This window comes from Neolamprologus multifasciatus, chromosome 5 (assembly GCF_963576455.1).
Source record: "Neolamprologus multifasciatus chromosome 5, fNeoMul1.2, whole genome shotgun sequence".
Lineage (NCBI taxonomy): Eukaryota > Metazoa > Chordata > Actinopteri > Cichliformes > Cichlidae > Neolamprologus > Neolamprologus multifasciatus.
In genome coordinates, this window is record NC_140443.1 from 3,573,574 (window position 1) to 3,599,356 (window position 25,783).

The 25,783-nt window shown below is 39.4% G+C and overlaps 2 protein-coding genes across 3 annotated transcripts; both read left to right on the forward strand.

Moving 5' to 3' along the window:
- LOC146517818 (uncharacterized) lies at positions 1-10,356 on the forward strand. Of its 2 annotated transcripts, none has more exons than XM_085161320.1 (7): positions 1-408; positions 1,550-1,873; positions 2,291-2,602; positions 3,447-3,533; positions 3,675-3,761; positions 3,991-4,040; positions 8,533-10,356. In XM_085161320.1, exons 1-7 carry the CDS (start codon positions 372-374, stop codon positions 8,821-8,823), a joined length of 1,188 nt encoding a protein of 395 aa, XP_085017446.1. In that variant the 5' UTR covers positions 1-371; the 3' UTR covers positions 8,824-10,356. The 2 variants fall into 2 exon arrangements, with proteins under 2 accessions (XP_085017446.1, XP_085017448.1); XM_085161322.1 differs by having other exon boundaries at positions 2-408; positions 3,447-3,527.
- A 1,687-nt stretch (positions 10,357-12,043) lies between these two features.
- Positions 12,044-20,311, forward strand: LOC146517819 (uncharacterized). Its single transcript, XM_085161314.1, has 8 exons — positions 12,044-13,841; positions 14,407-14,574; positions 14,916-15,215; positions 15,324-15,620; positions 16,727-16,855; positions 16,982-17,062; positions 17,286-17,341; positions 19,284-20,311. The coding sequence occupies exons 1-8, from the start codon at positions 13,658-13,660 to the stop codon at positions 19,575-19,577; spliced, it is 1,509 nt and encodes a 502-aa protein (XP_085017440.1). The 5' UTR covers positions 12,044-13,657; the 3' UTR covers positions 19,578-20,311.
- The last annotated feature ends 5,472 nt before the right edge of the window (positions 20,312-25,783 follow it).

Consider the following 25,783-nt stretch of genomic DNA (forward strand, 5'->3'; position numbering starts at 1 on the left):
ATTATTATTGTTATTATCCATAAAGCGGGTTCTTTAGCTCGGTTTGTGTGTGGACACACATAATCAAAGTGAGACTGCACTCAGCTGCCACACTTTTAGAAATAACAGCTGATGAAACAAACTGTGGTTTTGTGTTTTTGTGCAATGGGCGGTGAGTTAAAGTGAGTCACATCCTGTTTTCTTTCTATTGTCTGACTTTAAACTAGATGATGCAATTCTGTAAAAACCATATAGACACTATTTCATATCCTTGATGACGTTAGCAGTTTCCTCTTTTTTCTGGAAACAAAGTAGCACTATAAAGTTTTAGACGACATCGCGGAGACGCTTGAACAAGCGCACTGATTGGACTCAAAGAGACGACCAAAATAATGAAGCTCCTGCTGCTCATCCTCACGCTGATGACAGGTAAGACTACTGATTACTAATATTACACATTCATTATTATAATAATTTCATGTATATGATGACCCGAAATTGTTGCCATTTACAGTCATGATAAAAACAAAGCAAGCTTTAAATTTTAGATTCTGTAAATCCTAAAGGTTAACATGTCACAACATAATGAAAGGTCTTAATATTAGGTATAAACAGCCTTAGATGAACAACGACACATGATTTATTACATGATGTCATTTCAGAGAAGACATCAGCAGTGATCTTAGAGAAGCAACTGCTGCTGCCAGTCAATTTGTGAAGGGTTTGTAAGACCATTTCAAGTCATACAATTTGAAGTCCATCATTCAAAATTTAGAGTGATTATTCACGAGTGGAAAACACCCACGATAGCTGCCAATCTTCCCAGAGGTGGATGTCCCAACTCCTTTACACCAAGGTCATCTGCAAAAACTGGACATTAATTTAAATGTTTTTTTCTTCATTTGTTGATTCTTTTTTTCAAACATTTCTCTGACTTGGAGGTTTAGAAGTCTTATAAACAGAAAAATGAGCAAATTGGAAAAAAGTTGAACTGTGCTGTGAGAGTAGTGGTGCCACTCTTAACGACCTTGAGCATCTACATGAAATTAAAGCCTTCCTGATAGACCAAAAATGCAAAAAAGACCAGACTAATGATTTAATCAGGTTCTTCCATCAGGGCAGAGGTTTGGTCTCTAATATGTACAGGAGGGGAGGGGGACTCCAGGCCTCAAGGACCGCTGTCCTGTAGGTTTTACATATCACCTTGGTTTAACACACCTGAATCAAATGATTGGTTCATCACCAGACCTCTGGAGAACTTCAAGACATGTTAAGGAGGTATTTTTTGCCATTTAAATCAGCTGTGTTGGAATAAAGGACACAGCTAAAACCTGCAGGACACCGGCCCTTAAGGCCTGGCGTTCGCCCACCCCTGATGTAGAGACCGTCACATCTTCTATTGTTTTGTGAGAAGAGGTTTTGACCAATTTTCAAAAAGCAAAAAATCACAAACCTGTTGGAAAAGTTCAACATGCAGTTTACTCATAGTGACGACTGTGTAGCAACATCATCTCTCTCAAGTCAGAAATACTAAAAATATTCAAAACAACTTTTTGTCTTTGATCTGCAGGTTGTGCTGTCGATGGTGATGAAGATGGTGATGAAGATGGTGTGAAGGCATGCAAACAAGGATGGGTTCGATTCACCTGCAAATATCCTAAAGCAAATAAAAAATATGACCACATCAACGTAGTTATTCCCAATAGACCAAGCTTACGAAGCTCTCTGAAGAATGTTTGGGAAGATGAAGGCAGATTTTCTCTGTACCATGACACAAAAAATAAAACTCTCATGGTGGGCATCAGAGATCTTAAACAAGAAGACGTTGGGAAGTACAGATGTGAATTTGATCAAAGCTCAATCAGATCTCCTGTCATAAAGAAATTGGACTCTAGTAAGAAATGTGATTATTATTGTTGTTGTTGATGTTATTAGTACAACACAAGAAATTAATAACTAAAAACAGATTTCCTCACCTGTATTTTGGTATTATATAGTTTGTTTCTATCACACAACATAAATCATAGTTTGGAAAAATAAAGGTTTATTACAGATTACAGGTTAAATGCATGTTTACATTACTTTGTTTGTTTTTTAATCTCAGAAGTTACTTTACATCCCAGACTTTTGAAAGGAAATTTCACAGTTTGCTCATGTCTTCATCTGTTTCACACCTTTGTTTACACACGAGGAAGTTAAAAATGTTAAAGTAGTGTGCGACAAAGTACAAGTTACATGTTGTGATATAATGAAGCACATTCAAATACTTTATCGTCCTGCTTTGGGGTGTTTTGTCTTTATTTTTATACAGAAAAATGCCAGCAACCATTTACTCAAACTGTGACCAGAACAGCTAACATCAACATCACGTGTGATTATCCAGATGACGATTTTTCCGGGGTCCAGTTTTTCTGCAGAGGGGAGAATTTCACCTGTATGGATATTTTATCAACAAAAGTTCCGACGTTAAACGGGAAATTCAGACTCACAAACACCAACAGAGGCTTCAACGTGTCCATCAGGGATGTTTCCTCACAGGACGCTGGTGTCTACTGGTGTGGAGGGGAATCAAATGATGGAAGCTACAGAGTTTCATTCAGACAAATAAAACTGAAGGGTGAAGGTGAGAAAAATTTCTATTTATGTGCTCCACATGTTTTCATGTCTCGCTCATGTCTTAAAATGCACATCAGTCATAGTAGAAACTCCTACAGTACGAGGTAGAGGGTTTTTTTTTTTTTTTTGCATAATCTGGTCAAAGGGTTTGACTAGTTTCTAATTATTTGCAGGGAATGATTTAGTCTTTTATTTGCATTTTTAAATTTTATTTTTTTCATTTCTTTGCCTTCTCTTTTTGATAGCACATCTCTTTTTACACACACACACACACACACACACAGTGTGTGCAATGAGTGCATTGATTCTCTTTTGTTGATGTTCTTGACAATCTAACAGTTTTGTGTACAAATGTTGAAGAAAGAGGAACATATAGTATGTTTGATAGAAGAATACAAATTATATAATGTTATTTAGAATCTTTAAACAAAGAGTGAAACAGGACATTTCAGACACACAACCTTTGTTTTCTGACTATTTCCTATTGAAAGCTCATTATAAATGGCCAAATGTGAACAAGTAATCCATGTGAGACAAAAATTCTTGCTTCAAAATCCTCTACTTTTTTTTAATGTTTGATCTATAAGTAATGAGAGTAACTCAAAGATGATATCCCTATTATGGTCATCTAATACATTTAAAATAAATACAGGCAGTAAAAAAATGGTACAATCATTTCATTGTATTTTATATATTATGACTCATGAAAAAAGAAACTAAACTTGGCAGCGACGTTTCGAAATATTGAACTTTTTTTTATTCACTAAATATTGTTAATTTATCTGTAATAATGGCAGCTTGTTAATTTACTATTGTTTCAATGCACAACTTTCATACTTTTGTGTACCCAGACCCCTCCACTACATCGTCCACTACATCCCTGAATCCTCCAACTCCAGCCACCAGTTCTACAACCCAGACTCCTGTGACAGGTCCTTGTGAGAAAGTGCTTTTTATTGATTGATTTTAAAAAAGCCTGTTAGTGTATTTATGTGAATTCTATTAAACTCACAGTTCTAGCAGACATGTCTGTGTTTACAGCTGCCATTGTGGGTTTTCTTGTGATTTTTGTCTTACAGCTGGTTCTCCTTTAACTGTGGTCATCACTGCGGCTGTCCTCGTTGCTCTCCTGCTACTTGTGGTTATTGTGGTTTTCACCTACAAATGTAGGTAAAATATAAATTTGCTATAAAAATGGCCATCCTAACATATTCATGTATAAAGTATCTAAAATATATTTACTTTTCAGTAGTCAGACACATTCAGCGGTTCATATATTAGTCAATTAAATTAAAAGAAACAAATGTTACTCTGTCAGTTTGGACAGTTTTTTGTCTGTTAGTTTAAAAAAATGTTTTTTTCTCTTCCTTATGTTTTCTTATTTTTCTCTGTCAGGTTTTTCATGGTCAAAACACAGAAAAAATGGAGAGGCACAGAACAAAGAAGTATGTATACATGTCTGTGTGTGTCTAAGATATATATATATATATATATATATATATATATATATATATATATATCTTAGGGGTGCAACGATACACAAAATTCATGGTTCGGTTCGATGCTTTGGTGTCACGGTTCGATATTTTTTCGATACAAAAAAGGTTCATTCCTTTTTAATTTGTCATTTATTAAAATTATAAATATATATTTTAATATAATATATTTTAGTACAGTTTTTAAATTTAATGTTGCTAAAACAACAAAATAATAATGATTAAAAAATAAATCTATCTGACGAGAAATCACTCATCTTTGGAAAAGAGAGTGTATTACAGAGAAATGGCTCTTTCCAAAATAAAAGCTCTACTATACGCTTCTTCTGGGCTATATTCTCAGCAGCATATTAAACATATCAGGTCCCCATAAGGAGAATCATGTGCTAACGGCTGTCTAAATGACTCGGGTAAAATTTGTAGCATGCATGCTTGTTGTTTTTGTCTGCTTCCACTTGTCTTTGCACTAGGATGATGTCGGAGTAAATGTGCAGTCATATTCGTTGTGTTCCCACTAGTGCTGTCAGCGTTAATCTCGTTGAAATGACGTTAACGCCATAACACGGCAAATCTACGTTAACGAGCTACCGCGGATCGCCCCGTGCGTGGGGCTGGACGGCGTCAACGCGTTAACGAGCTAACTGCGCTAACGCACTAGTTCCCACTAATTGAACATTGCGTGGCACATCCAACATACTGTTTTACTTTAGTCCATGATGCGCTTACCTTCAGGGTCATACTTCACATGAAAACCAAGATAGTTCCAAACGCCAGATCTGAATGAGGGTGGGGGAGGATCAATTTTGGGTAGCGTTGACGCAGTTGCCATGTTGCAATGAGCTTAGCTTCTGTCTCGCTAGCTTGCACTGCGCTCAGTGGATCTGCACTCGACAGTGCAGCCTAGGCGGAGTAGTCGAACGCAGATCCACTGAGCGCTCAACACAGACAGCATCGTCAGAAGAAAAGTTGATAAAATAAATAAATAATTTTGTATTGTTTGATACATATGCTACCGAACCGAAAGCACTGTATCGAACGGTTCAATATCGATATGAGTATTGTTGCACTCCTAATATATATTTATTTATTTATTTATTTATTACAATATTATTACATATATTGTGATAATATTGTAATATATATATATATATATATATATATATATATATATATATATATATATATATAGCTGGATAGTGTAGTGGTTAGACTACACGCCTACGGCAAGGAGGAGTCAGGACGCCAGGTCAGGGGGGAGATATCATCACCCCCACCCGAGATTGGGTACATAGCCCCAAGTGCGACAGGAGAAGGATCGTTGAGTGCGAGAGGAACTGACCTGAAATATAGGATCATGGCCAAGCTTGAAACCTGGATCCCCCGAAGCCGGTTACCAAGATTACGTGAAGTACCCTCAGAAGGTCTGCTAGAGGATGTTAATGCAGCACTACGGACACAAGGGGCAGTACCCTCCATGGAGAAGGAGGCTAGAGGGCAAGATCAAAGTAGCACGGAGGGAGGTTAGCCAACTAACGGAGTTGCAGAAAGGTGCGACAAAGAAGGTGCATAAGAAATACAGCAATCTGTCCATACCTGAGGCCTTGGAAACTGCCAAGCAAAGACTCACGGCCTTGGCCAGCCGCTTGAGGAGGTACACCAGAGAAATAGAAGGCAGGAGAATAAACCAGCTGTTCTCCACAGAACCAGCAAAGGTGTACTCTCAGTGGCAAGGGAACAATAATAAGAGAACAGCACCACCAAGGCTGGAGACGGAGCAATACTGGAAGAGCATATGGGAGAAGGACGCAACCCATAATGGCAATGCTCAGTGGCTAGTGGATCTGAGGGCAGACCACAGCGACCAGTAACCATCACAGTGGCAGATATCCAAGAAAGGGTCTCCAGTATGAAGAGTTGGACAGCACCAGGGCCCGACATGGTTCACGCCTACTGGCTAAAGAAGCTGACTGCACTCCACGAGCGTCTGGCAGCACAAATGAACCAGCTGCTAGTTAACAAGGGACACCCGGAATGGCTAACCGAAGGTCGGACGGTCCTGATCCCCAAAGACCCCAAGAAGGGACCAGTCCCCTCCAACTACCGACCAACTCCTGTCAGGCATCATATCGGCTAAGATGAACAGGCACATGGGTCAATACATGAGCGGGACACAGAAAGGAATTGGCAAGAATACCAGAGGTGCAAAACACCAGCTACTGGTAGACAGAACAGTCAGCCGAGACTGCAAGACCAGACTGACCAACCTGTGCACTGCCTGGATTGATTACAAGAAGGCCTATGACTCAATGCCCCACAGCTGGATACTGGAATGCCTAGAATTGTACAAGATCAATGGGACCCTAAGAGCCTTCATCAGGAGCTCAATGGGGATGTGGCGTACAACACTAGAGGCCAACTCCAAGCCCAAGTCACCATCAAGTGCGGGATCTACCAAGGAGATGCTCTGTCCCCACTGCTGTTCTGCATAGGCCTGAACCCCCTCAGTGAGATCATTAACAAGACTGGCTACGGATACCGACTACGGAACGGAGCAGTTGTCAGCCACCTCCTGTACATGGATGACATCAAGCTGTATGCCAAGAGTGAACGAGACATCGATTCACTGATCCACACTACCAGGCTATACAGCAATGACATTGGAATGTCGTTCGGGCTGGAGAAGTGTAGTCGGATGGTAACAAAGAGAGGGAAGGTAGTCAGAACTGAGGGGATTGAACTACTAGAAGGCAACATTGCAGACATAGAGGACAGTTACAAGTACCTGGGGATCCCGCAGGCGAATGGGAACCATGAAGAGGCCGCTAGAAAAGCTGCAACCACCAAGTACCTGCAGAGGGTCAGGCAAGGCCTGAGGAGTCAGTTGAACGGTAAGAACAAGATCCGGGCCATCAACACGTACGCCCTGCCCGTGATCAGGTACCCTCCTGGGGTAATAGGCTGGCCAAAGGAGGAGATAGAAGCCACCGACATAAAGACAAGAAAGCTCCTTACCATGCATGGAGGGTTTTACCCCAAGTCCAGCACCCTGAGGCTGTACACTAAGCGGAAGGAAGGGGGCCGGGGACTGGTGAGTGTCAGCACCACAGTCCAGGATGAGACAATGAACATCCAAGAATACATCACGAAGATGGCCCCAACTGACAGCGTGCTCAGTGAATACCTCAGGCAGCAGAAACCCAAGAAAGAGGAGGGAGACGAGGAACCATCATGGAAGGACAGACCCCTGCACGGTATGTACCACCGGCAGATAGAGGAGGTGGCTGATATCCAGAAATCCTACCAGTGGCTGGACAAAGCTGGACTGAAAGATAGCACAGAGGCACTAATCATGGCAGCACAAGAACAAGCTCTGAGTACAAGATCCTTAGAGGCTGGGGTCTATCACACCAGGCAAGACCCCAGGTGCAGGCTGTGTAAAGATGCCCCAGAGACAATCCAGCACATAACAGCAGGGTGCAAGATGCTAGCAGGCAAGGCATACATGGAACGCCATAACCAAGTGGCCGGCATAGTGTACAGGAACATCTGTGCCGAGTATAACCTGGAAGTCCCGAGGTCAAAATGGGAAATGCCCCCAAGGGTGGTGGAGAATGACCGAGCTAAGATCCTGTGGGACTTCCAGATACAGACGGACAAAATGCTGGTGGCTAACCAACCGGACATAGTGGTGGTATACAAACAGAAGAAGACGGCCGTAGTGATCGATGTAGCGGTTCCGAATGAAAGCAATATCAGGAAGAAGGAACACGAGAAGCTGGAGAAATACCAAGGGCTCAGAGAAGAGCTCGAGAGGATGTGGAGGGTGAAGGTAACGGTGGTCCCCGTGGTAATCGGAGCACTAGGTGCGGTGACTCCCAAGCTAGGCGAGTGGCTCCAGCAGATCCCGGGAATAACATCGGAGATCTCTGTCCAGAAGAGCGCAGTCCTGGGAACAGCTAAGATACTACGCAGGACCCTCAAGCTCCCAGGCCTCTGGTAGAGGACCCGAGCTTGAAGGATAAACCGCCCGCAGGGGTGTGCTGGGTGTTTTTATTACATTATTATTACATATATTGTTTTCCCGTGTAAAAACTGTTTTTCAGTAAAATTTCATAACCAGTCTAAATCAGGTTTACACATACGGCATTTAACAGGACAGTGTGTGCACTTTAGTGAAAACCTGTTTGCAAGAAACTCAAATATACAAATACATACTCAAATAAACATACATGTTGTTGTCTCTGGCTGCTGCTGGTTATGTTTACAGTGATGCCGGTTTCAACTGCAGTGCTCCCAAAAGCCCCTGAGCTGGATTTGCACCTGGGCAGTAATTAGCAGGTTTTAGTGATAGAGAGCAATTCCATTTTTTAAGGTCTTTAGTACATATAATGCTTACTATTAAGATTGGATATAAACCTTTTTTGTGTTTGTCATTCTTTAGGATAATATCTATGAGGCAATATACGAGTCTTCCCAGAAGTCCGTCACAAGACCTGCAATGAAAACAGTTTATGCCACTGCCAACTTCCCCACAAACCCATCTTTCTTCATGCATGAATCCAAAGTCAACGTTAAAAACATCTCTGGTGAGGCTGACTCTGATACAGATTTTAGTCAGTGGAAACCAGACCAGCATGATACGAAGTCTACAGCAAATCATCCATCCAGAGTTTCAATTGACCCTTTCTACTCCCTGTTGCTGCCGTGCCACAGCACCACTGAGAAGGGTTAAGTCCTGACTGCTCCTCTATTTACTGCTTGCTTTCTAGCTATTAAAATTTGATGATCTGGGAAATTTCAAACCTTTTCTTGATGCATTCAAAATCTATAAGAACTTTTCAGGTGCTTCCTGAAACTTCGTGTCAGGTGTGGAAATACAGTGTATAGATCTAGGGCAGTGACCTGGGTGGGATGATGAATGAATGGGATTATTTTGCCGGATCCTATGTTATTTACGTTTATATTTTTTTCCTTTATTTCACTTTTGTAATCCTTCTCTATTTGTTTATATGTATGAAGGAAATATTCTTAATAAAAAGCCATTGTTTAAAAATGATGATCTGAAAAATGTAAGATGTGAAAAATATGCAAAAAAACATTAAAAGAATAGAAAAAAAATCAGAAAGATGGCAGAATACTTTTTCACAGCACTATATATTAAAAAATTCAAGCCTATTATAGGCCAGAAAAGGGAAGACATGGTGTGTTTGCCACCCACAGTTACCTGGACAAGCAAGGACAGAGCAGGCATCTGCCCCCCACTGTTGATCCAAACCAGCAAATCTACTTAAAGATATTAGGCTACGTTCACTCTGCAGGTCTTAATGCTCGATTCAGATTTTTTGATCAAATCCGATTTTTTTTGTCTGCTTGTTCACACTACAAATAAAATGCGACAGCAAACGCGCTCTAGTGTGAACGCTTAAAGCGGCCGCATGCGCAAAAGAAGACGTCACACACAACGCGCTCTGTTTAGACCCAGAGCAACAGTATTGTTTGACAGATGGACCTTAATATAAAGACTTCGGATTTTACATTTCCCAATTTTTGCTTTAAGTTATTTTGTTATTTACATAATAATGTAAATAACCTAATAATGATCCTGATTGCTGTTTTAGAGGAGCGGTGCTTCAAAGGATAGTTGCAGATTTCTGTCAGAATCTGCAGATTATACAGTACAAATGATAATTAGCATCTGTCTTGTGTCGGTGACGTAAAAGACGGATTTAATGCGACATGACCATCAAACAGCAGTCGCTTCCTAAAACATCGGATATATATCGGATTCAGTACCACATACGAAAGTGACCCAGATCGGACTTGAAAATATCGGATTTGTGCCGTTCACACTTTCATACCATGATCGGATATGGGTCGCATAGGGTAAAAAAAAGTCGGATTTGGTGCGCTTTCGCCTGCAGTGTGAACATAGCCTTAGTGTCATGGCTGGCTGTGTGGCAGGCAGGCAGGAAAAAAGGACCCAAAATGCAAGACTCTCGGAGACAGGACTTAAACTGAAAACACAGCTTTATTGCTGGAAAAACTTTCTCATAAAACAAAACTCAGAAAAGCAACACAAAAAACAAAAGAAGACAAGACTTAGAACAGAGGTGCCAGAAAAATGGACATGACAAACACACACCGTGTTGAGGGTACAACGCAACAGAGAACACAGGAAAACACAAGGTTTATACACAGGGAGTAATCAGGGAATGGGCAACAGGAGGGAGACACAGCTGGGAGAAATTAGGCTAACGAGACAGGGGAGTGGTAAAACTGAACACACTGACATGAGACATGAACGAAAGTTCAAAGTAAAGTAAAACAGGAAATAAGAAACTTGACACTGAGAGAGACATGAAGAATATGACACAAAACAGAGAAGACAGCGACTTAAACCGAAGGCCAGAACACCAAATAAAGTAAAGAGAACAAAACCAAGAATAACCCTTAATACCAAATCAAACCAGCACAACTCAAAAACCCAAACAAATCATATATTTAGAAAAACAGAAAAAGCTGGGTCACAATGACCCAGAACCGTGACAATTAGAGCTGCACCAGGAACCTTTTTATGCTATTTTTAAAATTATTACTCATTTGTTACTTCCCAAATGTGCACTTTTACTTTGTTTCTGTTTTTTGTGCATGGTCGCCATGACGTAAGGTTCAGTTGATGCTACTTTCAGCTGCTCCTTTGTTACAAAGGGTTTCCAAAGTAGGTTGCCATTTTTTTTTATCCCCATCCTGACGCAACCCCCATGGGATGTTTCCTCCCAGGATGAAACCATTCATGTTTTTAAGCAATTCTTCTTCATCATCATATTAATGATTGTACCTTTTTATTTTGTTCTTTTCTTTCTCAGTTACACCTTGTGTTGTAGTTGATTTGGAAAATTTAAAAAAGCTTCTGATGACGCTATTAAAAAAGGTTTTGCATTTGCATCTCGTGTGGTCTTCTCAGTTTATGTGTTTAAAGACTAAAAAACAATATTTAGTGCTTGCACCAATGCATCTGAATACATCAAGACTTAACATACAATACAACATATTTTTAGTACAATTGTTGTTTAAGATTTATAAATACAGTAGGACACCATGACCCTGCTTGTCCTGAAAAACACATTTTCTGTAATAACAACTCTCTCCACATCTGTGGTCGTCCCTGGTTTTTAGTTCTTTGGAGCTTTGCATTCTTGTTTATTATTAGATGTTTTCTCTTTGTTTACTTTGGGCTTTATTTTCTTATTTATTTATTTAAATTCATGCTTCATGTTTTCCAATGTCATTAATGGTTATTTGTTAAAACTTCTTCACATTCTGAGTTTGGCTTCTTACCGTGTCTCACTTTCTGAATGTGCCCACCTGTGTCTCCTTCCCCCAGCTGCTGTAAAACCTGTGACGCTTTATCAGACTATATCAGCCTTATCGAGCCCGTTCTCACTCCCGAGGCGTAACATGCCGACGTTTTGTCACGTCCCGGGGCGTTCCTGAGGAACGCAAAAGGAGACCTTCGGCGTTCTTATGGTACGTGGCGGGTTATGGTGGAAATCCAGTGCAATGACACTCCCGCGGTAATAGACGTTCCAGCCCTGTATTCCAGCCCTAAACCTAACCTTATCCCTAGCCCTAACTATAACCTTTTTCCTGAGGTTAACCAGGACTTTAATGATGTTAAATAGCGTGTTTCTAAGCGATTTGAAGAAAAAGAGCAAACATGTGTAGATTGAGTCCATATGGTTCTCATATTTCCTCATTTTTCCGAGGTCGTCATTTAGGAACGTGGTGGGTAGCCGAAAACGTAACATGTTGACGATTTGTCACCTAGCCTAAAATGTTACGCTTTGGGAGTGAGAACGTGTTGGCCTTATCAAATATCCTGCACTTGGTTCCTTAATTTTATAAACAATGAACGTATAGTATAGTTATAATGGAATGGTGCAAGGACCCATGCAGAAGTCTGCTGGTTTTGGCGTAGCACCTGCCAGAGCAGAGGAGTTGGACAGAACCTGGTGTGATGGCTCTGCGATGATTTTGCCTGCCTGTTTCCTGACTTTGGATTTGAATCCGGTCGTTAAGTGATGACGTGACGAATCCTACTTCCGGGCCTAAAGTAGTCTGCGTTTAATATGGCTTTTGTGTTGTTAACATGTTTAATGTTTTGTATTTTCTTCTATTTAATCTCAAAAAGCTCCTAAAACAGTCAGTGATCACTGTTGACCTCCCTCGGCTTTTATTACCGCTAATCATTTATTTAAGCTCAGTTTTTAAAACCTTAGGATGTAACTACAGCCCAGCCCATGCAGCAGTATATGAATGACTAACCTCGTATTGTGGATGGATTATCTCAGTTGTTCTCCTGGCTGAAGTTTGGTCCTTTTACAGCATCCTGCCATGCGATTACATTTGTTCCTGACCACCGAGAACACTCACGCTAACTTTTATCGAGTGGACAAAAAGTTAGCTTGTTTATATTATGCTAACATAGCTGTGTCGCTAGCGGTCACGTAGCACATCATTATATACCAGCTAGCCAAACCTCAGTAACCCTACAAACGTCACTGCTGTTTAGTTTTCTGTCTTCATTTATGTTGGAAGTGATAACAGAGCTGTACGTTTTAATTTGTTTCCAAAACCCCGCAGTCAGGACATGCTATATTGTATTTAGATAGAAGCTAGCGAGCTAACTTCCTGCTAACCTCTAACTCCGTTAAATGTCATAAATTCCGTTTTCATGGATGCCTGGATGTTAAACTCAATTGTTACACCTGGTAGAGCAGAACGCTGATCATTTTATTAAAGATGAAAGACTTTAGACAGTTTTTCAACTCTCAGTAATGCCATAGTGATCATTTGATATATGGACCTGCAGCGGAGTTTAGGCCCAGACACGGCTAGTGACGTCAGACTGAACGACTGGATAGAGGGCAAGTCTGCATCAATAATTTCTTTCTATAGAGCTCACTGTCCTGTTTTATGGCTGATCCAAACCATGCAGTGATGGCCGAGCAGACTGGATTATTGCAGTATATTTTACTAGGACACTGTGGATCCCAGAAACCTGAAGGTTTCCACAGCAGACAGTGCTGTTAAGTAACTTCATGGGGGACAATGGCTCCTCCTGTCATCTCTCTTCGAGTTCTGAGGATAATCATCTCTAACTGCACCACAGGGCCAGCTGTTCAACCCCACGACTGTATGCAAACTCATTGCTGTTCCTAATGAGTCATGTCATGGCTGCAAACTGAACTGCAGTCGATTGTGTAGAGGGAGAAGAGCAGACGAGAGGCCACACCCCTGAAAGAGGAAGTGCTGATTAACACCAGCCACACCTGCTGCTTCCTGTCTGTTAGAATAATGTGCGTTGTCTTCATATCTTCACATTTTTAACTTTTTTGTGATCTCTCTAGCTGTGTGTCTTTGCCTGCCACACACAGCGTATCATGACATAAAACTACAGCACTCATGCAGTTTGTCTTTCATGCAGTCTGGTCAACAGTAGCAGGTGAGGAGTAATCAGGAGTTCGTGGAGAGTGTTAGGTTGAGGCAGAAACGCGGCGAGGAAGATGGGGGCAGGGTTACTTTTAGTTTGCCCAAAATATAAACTGAGGAAACACGGCTGTGCACACAACTGCATCACCCCAGACATGAAAAGAAGAACTCAAAGTTTCAATTTCTTAAAGATGACTTCAGCATTTAGGACCAACAACATGAAAAGCTGTTTCCTGCTCATTATGTTCCTGCTGACAGGTAAAACTATAACTATGGCTTTATTACTGATATTAGAGACAGAAAGATCTGTTACTGCATCTTAACCAAATAGATTGAATCAGTACATCCTGTGGGCTGGTATGGCTACAGCTCTTTTTGAATATCTTGAACATGAGCTTAACAGACTCACTGCTCCACTTTTTTTAACTACGGCACATTTTTCACTTAACAAACATAAGCTATAACCAGATAATATGTTATTATTTTCTGCACTTTATTGTAATGCAGGAGTGAAAGTAAAATTAAAAGTGAGTGACGCTCCTGGAGGTTTGAATTATCCAGCTAATTACAAATATGCAATAAAAGTCACAGCAGACATGTTTTGGCCTCATCACAATTATAGAAAAAGATGGAATAAGTCCAAATACAGTTCAGATTTATTGTTTTTATTATTGATATATGATAATATCAAATAATATGGTATTAATTAATCTTATTGATGTACTAATGCAGACAGACTGTGTTAGAAAGTGTCTTTAGAGTTTTGTTTGAACCTCTGTGATTTATTTTAAGTGACTGAGGTGAAGTAAATATTTGTCCTCAGCCTGTGAGATGTCACAACAGAATGAATGCAGAACATGGGTTGAATTCACCTGCAAGACACCAAAAGAAAAACAGTATGAAATAGAGCAAATCCCAAAGGTGGTCTTCGGGGAACTTCAAAAGGAAAAGAAAATGTGCAAAAATTCATCTGGCAAGGAGAAACCATCTGGTAAGAATTTCTTTTTTGAAAATCCAGTCATCTTATATCTGAAGTTTTGCTTATTTTAATTTAAAAATATAAGAAACACACAAAATTAGTTTAGTTTTACTTTTATAACATTTTTTTTCTCCAGCCTGAAAGCAAAAGTCTGATAAGTCTAATTACTAAATGATTTTCTCCTCCAAGTCTTCATTTTTAGAGTTAAAGTTGCAATTAAGAGTAAAAGACAAATTTAATGAAAATTAAATAATTTACAACTTCAAATACAATAATTTGGATAACTCATATGATATACACCTTAATGTATTTCATTTGATTATTTGCTCAATCTACCTTTTTTTCCTTTGTAGTGAAAAGCGTATGCCTGTACCAATTGAATCAAACTGCATACAGAACAACTGAAACCACGATCAAATGTGATCATGAAGGAGACAACAAACCATTTTTTTTCTGCAAAGAGAATAACTCTGTCTGTGAGAACATGGTGGAATCTCCTCGACAGTCAAACAGCAGATTCACTTTCACAAAGACAAACAGAAACTTCAGCCTGTCCATCAGTAACGTGTCCTCACAGGATGAAGGTGTCTACTGGTGTGGAGTGAAATTAGAAAAAGAGGTCGCCCTCCTAAAAATACAACTGAATGTGGAACGTGAGTAACTCTCGTAATGTCTTCCAGTTGTTGCAGTTTCTTTAAAGTTTATTTAAAGGCGTGCCTAAATACTGCGTGTAAGTACTTGCTTTCTTCTGTTTTCTACAGATATTCAGAATTTCACAAGATCACCAGCTGCTGGTCAGAACTTCACATACTGGTGTAAATGCAAACACGATGCCTCATCTTCAAAATCAATCTGTAAAGGAGAAGATCCATCTATATGTCAAACTCTAGTAACGACCAGTGAGCCTGATAAGAACAAGAAGTTTTCCATAAATGATAAAGACAAGACAAATATTACTGTTACAATAAGAAATGTAACAGCAGATGACAGCGGGACATACTGGTGTCGAGTGAAAAACGACAACCAACAAATCTGCAACAAACTGATCCTGACTGTAGGTGAGTCGCGCTGTTTTATTCTGTGGGTGTTATCTGACATGTTCACAATGTACAGGATATTACAGAGCAGTAATAATTCACATTAATAACAACATACGTTTGTCCTGTTAAATTTCAGCCAATAAAAAGTCTTCTAAAGTGACGACTTCTGATATCTGATAATAAAAACTCAACAAACCCTTTAATTTTATGTAAAGAAGCAAACCAGGAAAACGTTACGTGAGAGGAAGTGGTTTGATACAGAAAGAGCTTTAAGACAATAAAGTGGGCGTGTTCAGCTGATAACCTTTTGTGTCATTAAGGACTGAGATTGTGCAACTAAAATGATTTAACATTGACTTTAAAATAACTACACAGAATCTTAAATGTGGCTCTGAGTGCTTTCACAACTTTCAGTCTGCTCTGATTGCAGACCTGTGAGACCTGCACTGAGTCCTGTATATGCTGCGAAAGAATCAGTTTAACAGGCTCTGTGTGGTTTCATCAGCCACTTTTAGAAGTCAGTCCCATTACTCTAAAGCAGACTAACAAGCATACAGAGTACCTACAGCAATGCTGCTGCGTTTGTTTTCATTTCCTGCTCCTCCCTTTGAGTTGTGGTGTGTGATGGCTGAAAATGATCAACCAAAGCTAAAAATATGCGGTTTCAGCTTCGAGATCAGGGCTTAAAGGAAAGATAGACATTTACACAAGTGTGAAGAATCATTAAGATCAATCATCAAGAATCATTATCAACGGTTCTAAGTGTCCCAATGAGCTATGAAAGTGTGATGTCAAGCTATGAACATAAACATTCAAATAAATGTAGCATTAATTGGTTTTTTCATGCAGTTAATTTCTGCTGCTTTAATTGTGTGTTTTTGTCTCTGTGACAATAAACCATAGGTAAAAGTTGGATCAGGTCAATTTTAAAAACTACTGACACAAATTTGGGATTAAAATGTATTATTAAGGTCCTTGTTTTAACAGAAGGATCAAAAAAGAAGAAAATAAACTTTTAAACCGACACATTTTGTCCTATTTATCAAATTAATTAAAATAAAAATCAATAAAAATTTCAAACATTTTCATAAATACAACTTCCTTGACCTTCATTTTTCTCTCAGGATCACCAACAACATCCACGTCTACCATTTCATCAACTACTGCGACGACTACAGCGACGACTACAGCGACGACTACTGCGACGACTACAGCGACGACTACAGCTGCAGCTGCAGCTGCTGGGAGACGTGGTGAGAGAGTACTTTTACTTTTTCATTTAAGTAAAATTCACTTTAAATTCCTCAGCATAGAAATGTGAGCGTCACAAACGTTTTCTTTTTAACTGATGCTGAATATGTTTCTGTTTTATTTGCGAGGCGTCCCTGCGGCCATCATTTCTGTGATCGTCTGTGTGGCTGTGCTGCTTTTTGTGATACTGATGATCCTAATCTATAAACGTAAGTTCCTGTTTGTTTGCACAACATTAATAGATATGCTCATTTGTACCCACAAACCACATTCATATACTTCCTTATCTCACACCGATGATGTCTAAAAACACAGCAGCAAAAGTATCCAGACATTACTTCATTAAAGCTGATAATCTTTGTAAATGTCCACTTAAATCCAAAACATAAACTGCTCGTTTATGTTTTGCTGTCTTTGTTTTCTGTTTAACAGGATTTTCACGTTCAAAAAACAGAGGAAATGGTGCAGCGGCATGCCGTACCAAAGAGGTTTGTGTGGAAATGTCGCTTTTTTATGTCTTGCTGGTGTGCGGTGTAGTTTTACTGTGCAACACTTCTGCAGAAAACAAGATCAAAACCTCGTTTTCTTCCCAGTGTGTTCATCCGAAGTTCACCGTACACAGGATCTCTTTTCTTTATCTGGCTTCACTTTCCCAGTTGAGGTGTCAGCATGTTCACATGAAGGAGGCATGATCAGGAACAGTTTTAACCTCGTTCATTTATCTGCAATCACAGCTCATGGTCATTAGTTTTTAGTTTACTGTCTTACCTTAGACATAACAAACTCAGAATAGCCAGTGTTGGGACAGTGTTGGGGAGTAACGGAATACATGTACCGCCGTTACGTATTTAAAATACAAAATATGAGTAACTGTATTCCGTTACAGTTACCGTTTAAAAAGGTGGTATTTAGAATACAGTTACTTTGTTGAAATAAATGGATTACACGGCGGTACTTCCCTGTTTCATATTGTGGCGGGTCAGGACTGTTTGGGTTTTGTTTGACAGCTACGTTCTGTTGTTCCAGGCAGTGTTGCCAACTCCTCAGTAAGGAAAATCGCTATTGGTTGTCCTAAAAGTCGCTAGAAGTCGCTAAATGACGTCATCACCTAATTTGCATAATTGGTCATGCTAATGTAATTGTAACCTACGCTGCTGGAGAGAGAAATAACATCGTGGACGAGACATAAAGTGAGCAAAAAACGTCCTAAATGCATTTAGAAATTATTTAGAACTACAAATTAAATTTCTTTTAGCAATTATTGTTTTTTGTAATGTCTTTCACGTCTTTCACGAGTTTTCAGACCCCCTAGCGACTTTTTTTCTAAAAAAAGTCGCTAGGGGGTCTGAAAACTCGCTAAATATAGCGACAAAGTCGCTAAGTTGGCAACACTGGTTCCAGGCGGCAGCGCTACGGTTGCCATGGTTACAGGGTGACGCTCTCTCTGCGTGTTTCCTGGGTGAGAGAGCGCCTGTTGTTGTTGTGCTAAGCTAACAGGCAGAATGCTACAGGTATAGCTCTAAAGAATGTAGCATCATGGGCAGTGTAGTCCGTGCTGCAGGGAGAATGGACTGCCATACCCGTTATGTGTCTGTGAGCGAGGGAGGGAGAAAAAGGAAAAGTACGAGCTGTCATCGAGCAAAAACGGGAGCTGGAAGCATGTAAATATAATAATAACCACTGCAGCCAAGAAGAGAGCCTGACGAGCCCAGTTGTAAGTAAGCTATTAAGACTCGACTGTACACCGTGTTCGTGTTTTCCTCCAAAAAACAATAAGTTCTGTTGGAGCAGCTGTTCAACGCCTCTCTCTGTCTCTCGCTAGCAAAGTTGACCCAGACAACAAAGTAAAGCTAGTTTTCAGCTACGAGCCCGACACAGAACCCACCGTATTAGCCAGAGGTCCCTTTACTACGGTTCGGAGCCGCGGACCTTCAGTAACAGTAATAAATCACAGCAATAGTACATTCATGTAGTTGTAAACAGCATGATAATATATTAAGTAATAACGGAATACGTTACAGAATACATTTTGGGGCATGTATTCTGTAATGGAATACATTTTAAAAGTAACCTTCCCAACACTGACTACAGATTAAAGAATACATGTCCCGAAATGTGGGATGCAAAAGTTTGGCCAACCTTGTTAATAGTCATTATTTTATAAATCGTTGGTTGTTACAATAAAAAATGTCAGTTAAATATATCATATAGGAGACACACAAGGTGATATTTGAGAAGTGAAATGAAGTTTATGGATTTAAAGAAAGCAAAGACTTCACCATAAACAGACATGTAAATGTTATTTCCACACACAACAGTTGTGTAGTCAGAGTTCTCTCACATGACCAAAAATAATGATCATATTACTTCAGTAAAGAAATCAAATACACTGCTTTAATAAAACAATAATTTCTCATTCTTCCTGTGAAGGACTGTACCTATGAGGAGATACAGGAGCGCCTCCAGCTGCCAGACTCGGAAAATGCAACAAACACAATTTATGCCACCGTCAGCTCTCCAAACCCTGTGCCCTCAACACATTATGCTACCGTTAACTTTCAAAACTCCGATAAAGCTGCTGGTGAGACAGTCAGACTCGGCAACTCTGCCTGTGAATATTCTACTGTGAAGTTTCCCAAATGTCGAACCGACTCGAGTGACACCCAACTGTACCCGCCGACTGAGGAGCCGCTCTACTCAACAGTCAACAAGCCCAGAAAATGAGATCATTTATTTAAAGAATATAACAGATTTATGAATAAAAATAATGCATTTAGTGTTTGAGTCACAGTGATTTTGTGATGGTGTTTTGGCGCTGATCTGTGAAGATGATTATTAAAGCCTATCAGGGAGATACAGACCTGCCTCTTTCACAGGAGAAGCCAACAAAGAGGTCAAGTGCTTTTGTACCACACTGTGGTACGATACACAACATCCACACTTAGAGCCCCTGACTTTAAACACAATGAATGTTAAAGCATCCTAAGCATCTGGATTGACTAATAATATATCAAAAGAATTAGCTGTTATTTATAACTTAACTCTCTACAGCACAGCATTGCTGCTGGGCAACAGCATGCCCAGTACATGTGAAATGAACTGAGCCAACCAATCAGAGTGTTGGAAAAAGTATCAAATTTCAGTCCTATAAGATGCTCGAGTCACTGTCGAGCAGTATTAGTACGGTGGGGCATCCTGTTCTGACACATGGTCACAGGACCAGATGATGTGTGAAGCTGCCATTGTAAGTGTAATTAAAATGACAAACTGTAAATAAAAGAGTACATGTGAGTGTAAGAAGATATCGAGGGTTTTTTTCAGGTTTTATTCCGGTTTTTTATTTTGAATGTTAAAAAAAATGTTTTTTCCTTCTTTCTGTTGCCTCAGGACAACCTTGTGTGATAAAGGGAACTTTTTAAGGGAGACATATGCATAGACATATACATATAGACATATATATGTCTATATATATATATATATATATATAGACATATATATGTCTATATATATATATACACACACACACATATGTACATATATGTATGAGACTGGACAGTATAGATGTAAAACAAATATGCCAGCAGTTTATTTCAGTTAACGAGAGGAGCAGGCATGTGTTTGGCTCCTTCACATAGTGGACATTGAGTTGTTGTGTGGGACACCAGTAGTCCATGTCTGTTGCTGTAACAGTAGTTTATGTTTAGAATAAAACATCCCAGCTCACTTATTTGATCGGGGCAATTGTGCCTAAAATGTTGCATAATGTTGCTGAGAGATCTTTTACTTTGTGGTCATCTTAGATGAGTAGTTTTATGAACAAAACCCACCAGATCATTCAGTGTTCCCTTAGTGCTAATGTGTTAGAGATGTTGGTGTACTATAACTGAAGTAATGTTGTTAAGTCCTTAAAGTCATATTCTTTTATTGTCATGACTGTATTTGAAGCTATTTTTATTTTTGTATTTTTACTCGATTTATATGGAATATGGCTGAAGTAAACTAAAGTCTAAAATACTTACGTAGTCATTTGTTTAATAGTAATTTAACATTATATATAATTCACATATAAAACTATGAATTGTAATTTTAAATGGTTTAAAAGTATATAGAATAGCATATTTAGGCAAGTATATTTCTCCTTTTGTTATCAAGAAGCAAAGACAGAAAAGGAAAAAAAAGAACAAACAGAGCAGGGTTCGGTGGTTGAATCATCCGTCCCCACCAAGGCCAAAACCAAATCTACACCCTTGGACTATAAAAGTCAAAGTGAATTGAATCAAAAGAGTAAAGATGAGGATTCCTGTGTGCACAGAAACAAAAAAGTGATGTGTCTGAAGTGTAATGTGCACCTCTGTTTTACAGCACAGAACTCTCTCTTCAACACTTTCTATTGTTTTTATTGCTTTCAGTTGTGTTATGATTGATGAGTTATGTTTATATATATACTGTTGTTGCACAATGTTTCCTCTAAGCAATGAAAAATATCTTGAAGAGGTTGTCTGGAATACATTTTTTGTTCTTTTGGCAAAAAATGTGAGTCAGTAAATAATGTTAAATAATTTCCAGCATGTACCATGAAAATGTGTGCAGTAGTAGTTCAACTTCAATATTTTCATGCTTAAATATATTCATGGTGCTGTGTGTATCGGACATATTGTTTACATCAGTGTTTTTGCTTTGTAAGAGATAATTTACCGCTGCTGTACATAGAAACAGCCTGGAAACTGTCTGTCTACGGTGCAGTTCTATGAGTTATAATGTGACCAGTTTTAATCAGGGGGATAATTTATCATGTTTATTCAACAACTGTTTGTCAGTTTTATATTTGTCATACATTTTATTAAGAAAACATGAACTGCACGAGTATTCTGTCTGTGATATTAGAATCAATTTGTCAGTTTGTTACTATTCTCCTCCGGTTTTTAATGAGCAGCAGATGCAGTAGATGGCAGCATTGAGTTCTTGGTTGCCTCAGAAAACATAACAGAAAAACAAGCAATTCCATAAAGCAGGTTTTAGAGATCCCAGCAATGAAATCAACATTAGAGTCTAACAGGAGGTCAAAGGAGGACAAGACTATATACACTTCAAAAAAAGAAAAAGAAAAAAGAGAGATCGCTTGGAAGAACTGAACATTATTTATTGAGAAAAAAGAATTAGTGTATTTGGTGATTTGACTTATTTCAGACACAACAGAATGCAGAAGGGCAAAACTACTGGTTCATAACTAAACAAGGCAGAGGACACCAAGAGGGGGAAACACTGAGCACGCTACAAGCACAAGAAGGGATAACAATAAAATCAAAACAGGAATGTAAAACTCAGCTTTGCAGCGCAGATCAGACAGTTGTTATAATAAGACATGTACTTTGTCTCTGACCCAGTATTTGTGCTTCAGACTTCCTGATTATGTTATTTGATTATTGTTGATTTGTGGTTTTGGTTCTCTTTGTTTTCTGCTTGTGTTATATTCTTAGTTCATAGGAGTGAAGTGCTGGTGTGATTCGGTGAATGAACGAGTTGTGTAAAGCGCTTTGATTGCTCGGAGTAGAAAAGTGCTATATAAGAACCAGTCCATTTACTATGTCCATTTACTATGTTAAGATTCCCTCTGTATGTCCATGATGTCATAGTGTATGTTCAGGAATCTGTCTGTTAAGTTCAGTGTCTAGTCTGGATCTCTGTGTCTGTATTTCCTGTTTTACTTTGAAGGTCCACAGGGGTGTCCAAATTCGTAGGCTGGATCCTCCTGAGGACCTGGCCTTCGCGGTCTACGTGGGCCGGGTCCTCCTAAGTCCAGGTAGGCCGGAAGTGAGCGGCTGTGAAATTGGACGGTCTAGCCTTCAGATTTGCGTCACCAGTGTCTCGGCGGAGTTTAATAAACTCAGCCGTCTGCTCCTTTCTATCTAAAATATAACAGGACACTGGCGTAAATTCTCGATCATCTCACACTTTTCTTTAATCAGTTTTCTGTTTGAGGTTTATTTACAACTTTGATCTCAGCCAAACCGATTTACTCACGAACAAATAAAACACTGAAAACAGCCAAACAATAAAGTTTTTAAGTTATCTAAGTGACTTATATATATCATGATTAACCTGAGTAGCGAAAGACCGCGTGGGGCCTGAAAACGATGTGCAGGGAGTTCGCTGTTCCCAACGGCTCTAGTGACCCTCGAGCTCCCGGCTAGCTATCAAGGAGCACTTTTGCAAATATGTGATATCTTGATAAACTGAGAAGATATTTGAAGTTTACACAGCTACATTCTTGCCTGAAAATATCTTAAAAGTTCATTTTGTGACACAAAAAGAGTAATAAGAGTAATATTAAAACTTAGTAGCTGCCGCCATAAAAAATCAGAGCAGAAAGTTATATCAAACATGTTTAATGAATCACATTTCATAACTTTAAATGCAAATATAAATGGTCAATTTTAAAATCATATGCACAAGTTTTGCAAACCACAAAGTTATTTGCAGCCATTTATCTTTTACCCTTTTTTTTTTTATAACCATTTCAACTATTTACAGAACAATCAGCTGTTCTTCAATAAGATGCCACAAATTATTTGTGCCACTCCAAAAATTTCTGTCCACTATAAAGGAGAACATCACAGATACCTGCAGGTCTGACAGCAGCAGGTGTATCACTCCTGTTTCTACCTGGAGACAGCAGTCGCCTCATTGTTCTGACACACAACACAAAATTATCCACAACACTACACACTAACTACACAAGACATCACATTAACTACACACTCCAAACACGCTAAACGTCACAAATCTCTTACGTCTCAAAACTCGCTCTCTCGCTATCACTCCTAAATCTTCCCCCTCTTCCTAAACAACCAAATGTTACGTTGCCATATCATTTTTGATTGGTCGACATGGTGCATTTTTCCACCAATAGAAAATGGCTGTTTTTTGTTTTTGTTTTTTATTTTTTTGCTCATAAGCAGAGTGCTCGCTGCGCTGTCGTTAGACAGTAAACGTGACGAAACTATTGAGGAAAAAATGCAGAGTAAATATTGTTTATCATGTTTTACGTGGCCTATCAACACAATTTAAAAACTGTATGTCATCTTGTTGCTTTGTCATCTTGAAGTGGTCATGTGATTGGCTTACCACGACTACTTTATTCTTCCTCAGCCAAACAGCAGCACTCATGCACTTGTTTTGCCCTCTTAGGTCCAGGTGTTGTGCCAAAAAGAGATCCCTGCCAGAAAGTGATTGCCATCTGAGCCTGGTTCTGCCGGAGGTTTCTTCCTGTTAAAAGGGAGTTTTTCCTTCCCACTGTCGCCAAAGTGCTGCTCATAGGGGGTCATATGATTGTTGGGTTTTTCTCTGTATCATGAAGCGCCTTGAGGCGACTTTTGTTGTGATTTGGCGCTATATAAATAAAATTGAATTGAATTGGAGCGCGCACAGCTGCTTAAATGGTAAATGGCCTGTATTTATATAGCGCTTTACTAGTCCCTAAGGACCCCAAAGCGCTTTACATATCCAGTCATCCACACATTCACACACTGGTGATGGCAGCTACATTGTAGCCACAGCCACCCTGGGGCGCACTGACAGAGGTGAGGCTGCCGGACACTGGCGCCACCGGGCCCTCTGACCACCACCAGTAGGCAACGGGTGAAGTGTCTTGCCCAAGGACACAATGACCGAGACTGTCCAAGCCGGGGCTCGAACCGGCAACCTTCCGGTTACAAGGCGAAGCTCCCAACTCTTGAGCCACGATCGCCCTTAAAGCTTAAATCGCTTAAAGCTGTAGCGCCCAGATTACTCACAGCTACATCTGATATAAGGTGCCGTAAGCTGATCACAGCTTCAACCGTTTGTTTGTTGAAAAATAGTAACGCGACCTCACCGCATTTTCTTGTTAGTAACGGTAACAGGGTTAATGATAGGAATAGTAATTAGTTAGATTACTCATTACTGAAAAAAGTAACAGCGTTATTCCCAACACGTATGCTGTGTGTGTTTTCTCAATGCTAGTTCAGAGTCTGTTCCTAGTAGATCTTTTTTAGTGTTGAAATACCTACAGCAGTAAAGTTGCCGCTCTCAGTTTCCCCTCTTGTGTTTGGGTCCTGTCCTGCCTGCTGAACATGAAAAGATGTGATGCAACACAGGTTTTAAAAATCACTGAATTCTGTTTTTAAAAGCATATTTACAACACAAATATTTCAGAGTCATTCTAGTATAGACTGTACTGCAAAATCATGTGAGTCATATCCTGTTATTTTAAATTGATGGTGCAACACTATTAAAAATATATAAAGTCAGCCTCTTTTCCTAATTTCTATTTAGTCATCACCACCACTGTCTTCATTTCTCCCACGCCACAGTAAAAACTGCATCAGTTAAAAACTAAATAAAGATTTTTTTCAACTAAAAAATTCCCCCAAAACAAAGAAAAAAAGCCTTTACTTCTCGTTACAACTCATAAAGTAATTTTCTGAACTGCTATTCCTGTTTTGTGGACTTCCTGTTAATTTAAACTCAAACCACATCTAGTTTACTGACGCAAAGTAATGAGATATGAAGGTGGGAGGAGTTCTTTTTAAAAATAAAACACGGTGAGGAGAGACAGAAAATCACTAACATCAGTCAAGCTCAGGAGACAATCAAGATTTGAAGATGAGAATCCAAAAACAACAGATGAAGTTGCTGCTGTTCATCCTCTCACTGATGGCAGGTAAAAGGTTTCTAACACGTCGTATCTGGTATTACATGCTAGTCGTTGCTATACTGTTAAAACATCATGTTATGGAAACATTTATTACAACATACATTTTTGCCTCCAGTACAGTTTTCTATATAGTCAGTACAGTTTCAGTGATGTGCTTCTGTACTGTGTTTATGACTGATAACTATATGAGTTTATAGAAGCATGCGTTCATGCAGACAGATTAAAATGCTGAGAG

What these genes read in the sequence shown, in the direction of transcription:
- LOC146517818 (XM_085161320.1), top strand. Translation starts at nt 372, where the DNA reads ATGAAGCTCCTGCTGCTCATCCTCACGCTGATGACAG. An exon ending in CATCCTCACGCTGATGACAG is followed by an intron (nt 409 to 1,549) that starts GTAAGACTACTG and finishes TTTGATCTGCAG; the next exon opens with GTTGTGCTGTCGATGGTGAT. An exon ending in GACTCCTGTGACAGGTCCTT is followed by an intron (nt 3,534 to 3,674) that starts GTGAGAAAGTGC and finishes TTTGTCTTACAG; the next exon opens with CTGGTTCTCCTTTAACTGTG.
- LOC146517819 (XM_085161314.1), top strand. Translation starts at nt 13,658, where the DNA reads ATGGGGGCAGGGTTACTTTTAGTTTGCCCAAAATATAAACTGAGGAAA. An exon ending in AATACAACTGAATGTGGAAC is followed by an intron (nt 15,216 to 15,323) that starts GTGAGTAACTCT and finishes TGTTTTCTACAG; the next exon opens with ATATTCAGAATTTCACAAGA. An exon ending in CAAACTGATCCTGACTGTAG is followed by an intron (nt 15,621 to 16,726) that starts GTGAGTCGCGCT and finishes TTTTTCTCTCAG; the next exon opens with GATCACCAACAACATCCACG.